General features: G+C 35.2%; 1 protein-coding gene across 1 annotated transcript in view; it reads left to right on the top strand.

Annotated features, from left to right (window-relative positions):
• acbd6 (acyl-CoA binding domain containing 6) overlaps nt 1-12820 on the top strand; it is a 46825-nt gene that overhangs the window by 523 nt on the left and 33482 nt on the right. Inside the window, exons 2-5 of the mRNA XM_048209665.1 lie at nt 261-325; nt 612-708; nt 4591-4673; nt 9784-9889. Coding sequence (XP_048065622.1) covers nt 261-325; nt 612-708; nt 4591-4673; nt 9784-9889 — 351 coding nt within the window. The remainder of the gene's footprint in view (nt 1-260; nt 326-611; nt 709-4590; nt 4674-9783; nt 9890-12820) is intronic.

Consider the following 12820-nt stretch of genomic DNA (forward strand, 5'->3'; position numbering starts at 1 on the left):
CGATACGAAGAGTTTGTCATTTTATTTACTTATATATTTTAACATTGATGACTAATACAAAGTTACCCCAAATTTTATGTAGTAAAATTACTGCAGTATTAACTGTGGTGTAAATTCTGGTTTCCATGCTAAGTTTTGTAAGGGGAATATAGCTCTGACAGATGGAGTCTAAAACATTTGACATTGGGATCAATTATTTGAGCATTTGACAGTAATTATTATTAAGTAAATATAATAATAATCTTATGTTTGTTTGACAGGTGAAAGTTGGAAAGTGCAATACAACAAAACCTGGTTTCTTTGATTTTGAGGGTCAGAGAAAATGGTAAGACCCTTAAACCTTTTCATGATAATTTTGATTTGGGCTTATTTCACAGTTGACAGTGACATTTGATGTCATCAGAACTCCAGTCACTTGATTGGTACTATGAATATTGTTGGCTCTTATAACAAACTGCTTGTTATTTTCCTCAGTTGCGAGTCTTAAAACCATCTGCTGAATGAATAAATCTAAATCCACTTTGTGTCCAATAATATGAGCTTTTTGGGAATAAAAGAAAATTTGAATCTTTAGAGTCTTCATAGACCGACAGAGTGCTTCCTGTTCACAGGTCGGCGTGGAAACAGCTGGGGGACATGAGTGCGGAGCAGGCCATGCAGGAGTATGTGTCCTGTGTACATTCTCTGGATCCAGAAGGCACTCAGAAGGTAAATATTAAACTTACTGTAGTGGCAATTGCATAAGGGGATGGAACACAAGTTTTTTCTTTGGTCTTTTGCAGTAAAATTGTTTGATGTAATATGAGTTGATATTCACAAGTTCCAGTCCACCCAGATACGTTATAGACAACAGATTTGCATAGTATTGTTTTAGAAAGATTGTCACTTGCAAATAAATAAAGCATGGTATTAATCTGTATTATATTATTTTATTTTTTCACGCAAATAAACTATACTTGTAAGCGTATCTGCCCTTTGGTAAAACTATAGGGGCTGTGCTGTTACTGTGTTACTGTGTTACTGAATTACATGTCCAGAAGAGGGCAGTCTCTGATTGTGCAGTTGTTGTAGTTGTGCGTCCTTCTCACACAGGTAGTTGAAAAATATCCCTTTGTTTTTTCGGATTATGCTCAAAATATATCAGGAACAGAGTTGCTACATTTTTTTTCTATTGGAGCTGTAGATGTTTTATTCATGTTCATGATATAATTCCTCTGGAATTATGCAGTGATGTTTAAACAGACGTTTATGCAGTTCTGTTGAATGGTTCATTCTGTCTGTCTGTCTGTCGATTGATCCATTTATGGTTCTGTCTGTCTGTCTGTCTGTCTGTCTATCATCTGTCTGTCTGTCTTTATGTCTGTCTGTCTGTGTACTGTATCCATTTATGGTTCTATTTATCTATCTGTCTGCCGTTCTGTCTGTTGTTCTATCTATCTATCTATCTGGTTGTCTGGCTGTCTGGCTGTTTGTCAGTCTCTATCTATCTATCTGTCTGTCTGCCGTTCTGTCTGTCGTTCTATCTATCTATCTATCTATCTATCTATCTATCTATCTGTCTGTCTGTCTGTCTGTCTGTTTCTATCTATCTATCTATCTGTCTGTCTGTCTGTCTGTCTGTCTGTCTGTCTGTTTCTATCTATCTATCTATCTGTCTGTCTGTCTGTCTGTCTGTCTGTCTGGCTGTTTGTCTGGCTGTTTGTCTGTCTCTATCTATCTATCTATCTATCTATCTCTATCTATCTATCTATCTATCTATCTGTCTGTCTGTCTGTCTGTCTGGCTGTTTGTCTGTCTCTATCTATCTATCTGTCTGTCTGTCTGGCTGTCTGGCTGTCTGGCTGTTTGTCTGTCTCTATCTATCTATCTATCTATCTATCTATCTATCTATCTATCTATCTATCTATCTATCTGTCTGTCTGTCTGTCTGTCTGTCGTTCTATCCATTTATGGTTCTATTTATCTATCTGTCTGCCGTTCTGTCTGTTGTTCTATCTATCTATCTATCTGGTTGTCTGGCTGTCTGGCTGTTTGTCAGTCTCTATCTATCTATCTGTCTGTCTGCCGTTCTGTCTGTCGTTCTATCTATCTATCTATCTATCTATCTATCTGTCTGTCTGTCTGTCTGTCTGTCTGTCTGTCTGTTTCTATCTATCTATCTATCTATCTATCTATCTATCTATCTATCTATCTATCTATCTATCTGTCTATCTGTCTGTCTGTCTGTTTCTATCTATCTATCTATCTATCTATCTATCTGTCTGTCTGTCTGTCTGTCTGGCTGGCTGTTTGTCTGGCTGTTTGTCTGTCTGTCTGTCTCTATCTATCTATCTATCTATCTGTCTGTCTGTCTGGCTGGCTGGCTGTTTGTCTGGCTGTTTGTCTGTCTGTCTCTATCTATCTATCTATCTGTCTGTCTGTCTGTCTGTCTGTCTGTCTGTCTGGCTGTTTGTCTGTCTCTATCTATCTATCTGTCTGTCTGTCTGGCTGTCTGGCTGTTTGTCTGTCTCTATCTATCTATCTATCTATCTGTCTGTCTGTCTGTCTGTCGTTCTATCCATTTATGGTTCTATTTATCTATCTGTCTGCCGTTCTGTCTGTCTATCTATCTATCTATCTATCTATCTATCTATCTATCTATCTGTCTGTCTGTCTGTCTGTCTGTCTGTCTGGCTGGCTGTCTGGCTGTTTGTCTGTCTGGCTGTTTGTCTGTCTCTATTTATCTATCTATCTATCTGTCTGTCTGTCTGTCTGTCTGTCTGTCTGGCTGTTTGTCTGTCTCTATCTATCTATCTATCTATCTATCTATCTATCTATCTATCTATCTATCTATCTATCTATCTATCTGTCTGTGTCTGTCTGTCATTCTATCCATTTATGGTTCTATTTATCTATCTGTCTGCCGTTCTGTCTGTCTATCTATCTATCTATCTATCTATCTATCTATCTATCTATCTATCTATCTATCTATCTATCTATCTATCTATCTATCTATCTGTCTGTGTCTGTCTGTCATTCTATCCATTTATGGTTCTATTTATCTATCTGTCTGCCGTTCTGTCTGTCTATCTATCTATCTATCTATCTATCTATCTATCTATCTGTCTATCTGTCTGTCTGTCTGTCTGTCTGTCTGTCTGTCTGGCTGTCTGTCTGGCTGGCTGTCTGTCTGGCTGTCTGTCTCTATCTGTCTGTCTGTCTGGCTGTTTGTCTGTCTGGCTGTTTGTCTGTCTCTATTTATCTATCTATCTATCTATCTATCTATCTATCTGTCTGTCTGTCTGTCTGTCTGTCTGTCTGTCTGGCTGTTTGTCTGTCTGTCTCTATCTATCTATCTGTCTGTGTCTGTCTGTCATTCTATCCATTTATGGTTCTATTTATCTATCTGTCTGCCGTTCTATCTATCTATCTATCTATCTATCTATCTATCTATCTATCTATCTATCTATCTATCTATCTATCTATCTATCTGTCTGTCTGTCTGTCTGTCTGTCGTTCTATCCATATATGGTTCTATTTATCTATCTGTCTGCCGTTCTGTCTGTTGTTCTATCTATCTATCTGTCTGTCTATCTATCTATCTGTCTGGTTGTCTGGCTGTCTGTCTGGCTGTTTGTCTGTCTCTATCTATCTGTCTGTCTGTCGTTCTGTCTGTCGTTCTGTCTGTCGTTCTATCTATCTATCTATCTATCTATCTATCTATCTATCTATCTATCTATCTATCTATCTATCTATCTATCTATCTATCTATCTAATCTTCCTGCTTTTTACCCATAATCCACATGTCAGAGCAGATACATCCCCCTTCATTGATAGTAACACAATCTGACTGCCATCCAGACAAGCACAAAAGCACATAAACAAATTTCCCACCTTTCAGAATGAACTGATTGTGTTAGTGTGTTAAGAAGAGGGCAGGCAGCTCCATTACAAGATAGAAAGACAGCCCAGGCAAGGGAGGAGAGACAATAGCTTGTTTCTGACCTCTTGTGCGCTTCTGTTGTTACGTGCACCTGCTGTGGAGGAAGAAACATTTTTTTTACGGTATTTTAATACAAGACTACTATTCAAACAGAAGTGCAGATGCTGCACTTTTCTGCTCACAACTGTAATATTTTGAAGGCATTGAATTAAAATTGCTGTATAATGGATCTGGCTGGGTGCACAAAGCAATTTTAATCTTTCCCTCAGTGAGTTCCACCGGTGGTTGAATATCCAGAGTCCTTTGTGCTCTCTCTCTTGCTGTAGCCAAGTGCTGTGCTGTCTGGAAAAGGAAGAAAAGTGAATATAACAATGTTAAAAATACAAAACCTGTTAAGTCTAGCAACATGTGCAACATACTGCCAGTTTTCTGTCATATTTGAGGTTGATGGAGGCGTATTGTACTTGTCTTTCTCTTATAAACTAAACTGAGAGTGACTCCTGTGGGCTACTGTTGTGTTTGTCTTTTTATGTAGTTTCATGTCCTTTTTGTTCAGCAGGTGAAGGGTTTTCACTTCAGTTTTGTGGCTTTTCAGATGTTTAAGACCTTTAAATGGATCTCTAGGCTTCACTTGTGGGAATTGTGACAGTTTCCTGTTTCTTTTTTAGTCGTCGGAGCGAAGAGGAGGAGAGAAACTAACTGGATTCGGTGGCCCAGCGGTTAGCTCTCTGTACCAGGAGGAAAAAATAAGGTAACAAGTCTCGCTTATGAATATGATGATTTTATTATAATTTTTTATTTGATCCAGTGATCATTCTTGCATCAGTGATGCATGATTCATTTTCCTGCTCATGGAACTCACGGATACCAGACGCTCCGGTGCTTCTTCCCTTTAACGAGGGCTGAATTCACATGGTTTTACCTCTTAAATTAACAGTATTAGTATGCAAGCATAGGGGGTGAAGAGGCCTCAGGAAGCGGTAGAGTTTAATTACTTTTTTTACGATTATTTCGATGATAGGAATGTAAAATGGATCCAAGCATGGATGGATGAAAGAAATATACGGAAGCATCAATGCAACAGGGGTTCATTCCCCAAGTTGACGTGTCCCGGGAGAACGCGAGTTGTTCATTGGGGACAGAAAAGCAAAGAGGCAATTAACATCCCATTCCCCCTCCTCTCCTCACATTTGTCGCTCGCTGAGCGTCCCATTTCGGGCGTGACCCAATCAGACTGCTTCGCTGCGTTCCAATTTCCAAGCTCTGTGATTGAGAGCCCTCCTGCATATTCAAACCTCTCGTTAGCATTTCATTAGAGAATCTTAATGGATTCTGCATTGCCCGATTGCAAAACCAGATGACCTGTAACTCCAAGACCATCTGATTTCTTTTTCTTTTCTTTTTTTCTACTTTTTGTTGCTCAAACTCACTTAAAAACAACAGCCGATAAGCTGATCAGCCCAAGTTGCATAATCCTGTGCTTCTGCAGGAGTCGTGAATGAGGAAGCTTTATTCACTGAAGATTGCGTGATAGATGAGTTGTTCTGTGAGGACGGCTCGGAGAGAGATGAATCAGTTTGATCTGATCTGATTGATGGGAGCAGAGGTGTCAGTTTCAGAATATCGGGCTATTTTGGAGGGCAGTGTGTGTGTGTCAGCTCAGCTCATAACTGATTGATGATGTTAAAGGGATAGTCCACCCAAAAATGAAAATTCTGTCATCATTTACTCAGCCTAATGTCATTATAAACCTGTAGGACTTTCTTCTAATGTCATTAAAAACCTCTAGGACTTTCTTCTGTGGAACATAAAAGATGATATTTTGAAGAATGTTGGTAACCAAACTGTTTCGGTTCCCATTGACTTCCATTGTATGGACAAATACAATACTATACGATTCGCCTGTGTCTATTAAACCTTTGACAAAATCGTACCAGATTATCACAGAAGTACTGAGATAAACCTTTAAAGTTAGCATATAGACACTTATGTAAATGATAGCGATCAAAATAGATCAAACCACCTTTTGAAACTAATTTGGCATTTCAAAAAACAGTTGTATCAATTACATCTTACGCCACTAGTGGCGACAAGTGACAAAACAAAAGTTTGAGCTTTGTGATTGAATCATTCATTCAAAAGATTTGTTCAAAAACACTGATTCATCCAGTAATGAAACAAGTATTTATTAATGAGTCATTGAATTCATTCAGAACCATTTTTAAAAAAATAATTCATTCAAATTAATTAAATATTTTTCCAGCAATTAATATTTTGTTAGAACCTCTAGTAAATTATATTGTGAAAATCATGATTCTCATTTTATCCAGAATCATGCAGCTCTACTTTTAAAGGGATAGTTCACCTAAAAATGTTGTCATCATTTTCTCACCTTCAAGTAGTTCCAAACCTGTATAAAACCTGTATTTCTTTGTTCTGCTGAACACAAAAGAAGATATTTGGAAGAATGTCTGTAACCAAACAGATCTCACCCCCCCACTGGCTACCATAGTATTTATTTTTCCTACTATGGTAGTCAATGGGGGCGAGATCTGTTTGGTTGATGACATTCTTCCAAATATCTTCCTTTGTGTTCAGCAGAACAAAGAAATTCATACAGGTTTGGAACTACTTGAAGGTGAGTAAATGATGACAATTTTAATTTTTGGGTGAACTATTCCTTTAAGATTCAACTGTATAATCTGTGTAAAAACATGGACATAGGGCTTTTGTTTGGTCTCTGACTAGTCAGAAAACGTTGATCAAGCGTTGTGGAATGACAGAGTAGCCAGTGACCTTCCCAGCATGCTCAGCGGCATCGCTGATGCCATGTCGTTTATCAGTGAGCCATTAATCAGGTGTAAGCGTGGGCTTGTGTGCGTGTGTGTTCTCGGGCTTTAGGAGCACAGGCCAGCATCAGTCTGACGAATGAGCAGTTTTATTGATTAGTTGCCCCGGGAGACGGATGATGCCAACATGGCACAGACACACTGGGTCACGGTAAGACCACAAACACTCACATATTCATCCTTATTTACTATGAGTGAGATAAGGCTGGGTTTAGTGCACGCATATATTGGCATAAGCCATTTTCCATGAATACAGTAGACATTGGTGTCCCATTACTCTTTTTTTTTTTTTTTCCTTTTTTTTTTTAAAGCACAGAGAATTATTTGATATGTTAGACAAACTATTATATTACATAAATGTAAGAAAGCAAGAAATTTAGCTAATTTTAAACACAAAAAGTTTTTGTTTCCCCCTTAAAACTCTGCTTTGGGCCTGTCACAAAAGGTTGTGACCTTCATGAATACACTAAATATGATGTCAAATTCATGTGTTACAAACTTAATTAGCTTAATTTACAGCCATTTTTCTCATTCTGACTGTTATTTTCTCATTATTTTTTATTTTTAAATTGTATAAACTACGTATTTAACTTTAGTTTTAAAAATGACCAAATGTAGACTAAATTTACAACACTTTTATCCATTCTAACATAGTAATTGTTTTATTTTTATTTTTTTATTTAATAAATTTTGCATATTTAACTTTAATTTTAAAAATGACAAAATATAGGATAAATGTACAACACTTTCACCCATTCTAACAGTAATTTTTTCATTTAATATATATTTTTTAATTTAATAATTTTGCATATTTAAATTTATTTTAAAAAAGATAAAATGTAAGATAAATTTACAACCCTCTTTGAGACAGTAGTTTTTATTTCCCATTTATATTTATTTTTTAATTGAATCAATTTTGCATATATAACTTGAATTTTAAAAATGACAAAATGTAGAATAAATTTACAACACTTTTATCCATTCTAACATAGTATTTTTTTAATTATTTAATACATTTTGCATATTTAACTTTAATTTTAAAAATTACAAAATGTAGGATAAATGTACAACACTTTTACCCATTCTAACAGTAATTTTTTCACTTAATATATATTTTTTAATTTAATCAATTTTGCATATTTAAATTTATTTAAAAAAAGATAAAATGTAAGATAAATTTACAACCCTCCTTTTTGAGACAGTAGTTTTTATTTCCCATTTATATTTATTTTTTAATTGAATCAATTTTGCATATATAACTTGAATTTTAAAAATGACAAAATGTAGAATAAATTTACAACACTTTTATCCATTCTAACATAGTATTTGTTTTTAATTATTTAATAAATTTTGCACATTTAACTTTAATTTAAAAAATGACAAAATGTAGGATAAATGTACAACACTTTTACCCATTCTAACGGTAATTGTTTATTTAATATATTTTTTTACATTAAATTTTTTTTTGCATATTTATCTTTTATTTAAAAAAAAAAGATTAAATTACAACCCTCTTTTCCATTGTGACAGTAGTTTGTTTTTGTTTCCCATTTATATTTATTTTTTAATTGAATCAATTTTGCATATATAACTTGAATTTTAAAAATGACAAAATGTAGAATAAATTTACAACACTTTTATCCATTCTAACAGTAATTGTTTTATTTAATATATTTTTTTAATTTAATAAATTTTGCATATTTATCTTTTATTTAAAAAAAAAAAAGAATAAATTACAACCCTCTTTTCCTTTGTGACAGTAGTTTGTTTTTGTTTCTCATTTATATTTATTTTTTAATTTAATCAATTTTGCATATATAACTTGAATTTTAAAAATGACAAAATGTAGGATAAATGTACAACACTTTTACCCATTCTAACAGTAATTGTTTATTTAATATATTTTTTTTAATTTAATAAATTTTGCATATTTATCTTTTATTTTAAAAAAAAGAAGAATAAATTACAACCCTCTTTTCCATTGTGACAGTAGTTTGTTTTTGTTTCCCATTTATATTTATTTTTTAATTTAATCAATTTTGCATATATAACTTGAATTTTGAAGATAACATTCAAGAATTTCAAGCCCCTTTTGTACCTTATTTGTGGAAACCGCTATAAATGTTTTTGTCCTTCTGTAAGTAATTTATTGTATTGCATGTAGATGTATTTTTTTCTGAATATGAGAATTGATCTTTTGGAGGCATATAAAATTTAAGGTGCTCTCAAAACATGCAAGTTTTGCACAAAATTAATGCATTTTCTCTGTTGGTCTCAGACTTTCCCCCCCACTGTGTGTATATATTTAATATTTATATTTAATATTTATATTATGTGTCAGTCTGTTGATTCTATAGAATTGAAATACTCTTGACTGCACTGATTCGCTCTCTGAAATCAGTTCATTTAAAGTTGGCCAATCTGTCTGTTTCCTGTATCTCTCAGGCACGGAGGTCCCGTCCGCTGCTAGTCTCATCTGCCCTGCCCCTGTAATGAGAGTGAGATGCGGCCACACAATAGGGCTCCAAATGCAATTAATCTGCCATCCTGCATGGGCAAGAGGGGCAGGGGTAAATCTCTTAATGAGATTTCTCCAACCAACTGTACCTCATCCCCTATAACCCTTTTCTTTCTCTCTCGATCTCTTGCTCTGCCCTGCCTGGTTCGGCCCAAATGCCACAAGGTGATTAGAGAGGAAAATAATTAAAACTGCTGTGGTGAGCGCCAGACTCCTGAGAATGCGCCACAGAGGTGGATGAGCTTGTGACCATGAGATGCCTGCCAGTAACTTGATTTTAGCGGCATGCTGCACCCATGCGCATTAGTTTGACAACCTTGACCCTTGTTATGTAACATTAAATACAGACTATTGGTTTCTTATTTCCTTACTATGATGTAATGCTATTTCAGGTGTTCTTTAATTGATTTCTATGACATTTCGTAAAAGGTTTGATGTCTGCATTGCTTTACATTTTTTCAGGGTATTTTCTCTTTTGTTGTGTTTGACTTCAGGGAAGAGGACAAAAATATTTTCGACTACTGTCGAGAGAACAACATCGAACACGTCAGCAAGGCTATCAGCTCCAAGAAAGTGGACGTGAACACAAGGGACGAAGAGGTTGGCTTTTAAAATAAAATTTATAAATGTAAAAATATTTTTTTATAAATTCTTTGATACCAAAAATAAACATTTAACAGCATATTAGAATGATTTCTGAAGGATCATGTGACACTGAAGGCTTCAGTAATGATGCTGAAAATTCAGCTTCACCATCACAGGAATAAATTAAACTTTCAAATGTATTCAAACAGACAAATTGCAATAATATTTCACAATATTACTGTTTTTACTGTATTTTTGATCAAATAAATGCTGCCTTGGTGAGCATCTTTCAAAAACATTTAAAAAATCTTACAAATCCCAAACTTTTGACAGTAGTATTTTTAGATATATTACTATTTTATATATTATTATTTTATGTAATATTTATTTACTTACACAATTAAATTGGATATTCCCTGTTCAGTGTGTAGGTATCTGTGAACACTATGTAGGGACCTTGTAAATCAGAGCCCAGCTTCTGTTTTTCACCCTACTTCTCTCTCTCTATCCATGTAAAGAGATCAGTCCTCTACGTTTCCCACACGGCTAAAACTCCAAAGGTCACTGGATGCACCATCCATCCTCTCATCCCATTTTTATTCATATATCACCATGGCCAACTGGCCCGTTTCATTTCTTTCAGCACTCCAATTCTGAAAGTGGGGAACCAGTTGGCTCACCATCAGGTCGGCCAGATGGCAGCCTTTGTCAATCCACCATTGTTCTTCTCACTTGTGCAGTTCAACAGATTAACCTATAGAGGGCACTAGTGAATTTAAATCTGGTGTGTAGACTTTCAAGCCAAACCACACTGTTCTGATTTACATGGGGATGTGAATTAGAGAAGAAAACATTGGTGGAATATTTTTAAATTGTACTATTTATCATAATCAATACACTTTTTTTGTTGGATCTGTGGCATAGCAGTCAAACATATTAAGCTGTAATGTGAAGGTGTGTGTTTTGAATCTGTTTGAAGGTGTGTGTTTGAATATTATATGTATACATAATATTCTTTTTATGTTACTAATATGTTATTATAATTGGAAACTATTTGCTAGGTGATAGGTTTGATTTTTCGGCGGTCTTCCACCAATACTGCATTACATGTTCAAGGTCACACCTGTGAGGAACAAGACCTGAAGCCTTAAACACACACAGCGTGGCTCGAACTCACTGCAGCATTAAGATGTGACATATGCGGTACGCACTCTGCTCTGAACATAATGCCATTTGATGTTTTCAGCGGAGGCTGTTGCCAGTGGTTTAATTTGGGCTGAGATGAGCTTCATGGCTGCCATTTGACCTCCTACAGGTCAGCCCGTCTCTGCGGGGGTCAAATACATTAGCCTTAATGTGCACGTGCAACTGAGTGCAAGGCAGTGGGGAAATAATCTCAGTGATGATGACAATAGATCAGAATAAACTAGGAAACTTGGAGTTATTCAGGTGGGATGATAGTGGATGGTGAGTAGAGGGGTGCTGGGACCTGGGGGAGTATCATACGTTTTACACTTCACTGCTGGAGAAATGCTAGAATGGACTGCCATGAACGCGCACACTAAAGGTGGATGTGAATTTTTCGGTTTGTCTGTGTGTTTTTTCAATCTGAGAAATGCACTGACTGATTATGCTGTAGTTCCACATGACTCTAAAATCTGAAAAAATGCTTTGCATTAAAAGTTTGATATATTGTTTAGATATTTGTGGGCCTTCACTTATAATAATAATAACAACGTTATTTATAAATGTAGGCTTAGATAGAAAATAATGTGGAGTCCAAACATTAAAATTTTATTTTATTTAATAAATATTATATTATATTATATTATATTATATTATACATTGACTATCTTAAACTCATTTGTAGAAAAGATTAGATTTGTTTATTTTCAATGTGGTTAAAGGTGCCCTAGATTCAAAAATTGAATTTACCTTGGCATAGTTGAATAACAAGTGTTCAGTACTTGGAAATGACATACAGTGAGTCTCAAACTCCATTGTTTCCTCCTTCTTATATAAATCTCATTTGTTTAAAAGACCTCCGAGGAACAGGCGAATCTCAACATAACACCGACTGTTACGTAATATTTGCAATATTTGCATATGCCAGCCCATGTTCCCAACATTTTGAAAGGCATTAGACAAGGGCAGAACGTCTGGATGTGCACAGCTGAATCAACAGACTAGGTAAGCAAGCAAGGACAATAGCAAAAAATGGCAGATGGAGCAATAATAACTGACATGATTCATGATAACATGATATTTTTAGTGATATTTGTAAATTGTCTTAATAAATGTTTCGTTAGCATGTTGCTAATGTACTGTTAAATGTGGTTAAAGTTACCATCGTTTCTTACTGTATTCACGGAGACAAGAGCCGTCGCTATTTTCATTTTTAAACACTTGCAGTCTGTATAATGCATAAACACAACTTTATTCTTTATAAATCTCTCCAACAGTGTAGCATTAGCCGTTAGCCACGGAGCACAGCCTCAAACTCATTCAGAATCAATCTAAACATCAAAATAAACACTGTACTTACGCGATTAGACATGCTGCATGACGAACACTTTGTAAAGATCCATTTTGAGGGTTATATTAGCTGTTTGAACTTTTTTTTTAATGTTGTTTAAGGCAAGCGCGAGCTCTTGGGGTGTGGAGCATGAGATTTAAAGGGCCACACACCCTGAATCGGCTCTTTTCTAATTATGCCACAAAATAGGCAGTTAAAAAAATGAATTTAAAAAAATCTATGGGGTATTTTGAGCTGAAACTTCACAGACACATTCAGGGGACACCTTAGACTTATATTACATCTTTTTAAAAAAAGTTCTAGGGCACCTTTAATGGAATAATTTATTTTCACACATCATTGTTCTAATTAGTAATGAAACAATGGTATTAAAATTCTTACACATTCTGATTCTAACACATGCATTTATA

This window comes from Megalobrama amblycephala, linkage group LG12 (genome assembly GCF_018812025.1).
Source record: "Megalobrama amblycephala isolate DHTTF-2021 linkage group LG12, ASM1881202v1, whole genome shotgun sequence".
NCBI classification, from domain to species: domain Eukaryota; kingdom Metazoa; phylum Chordata; class Actinopteri; order Cypriniformes; family Xenocyprididae; genus Megalobrama; species Megalobrama amblycephala.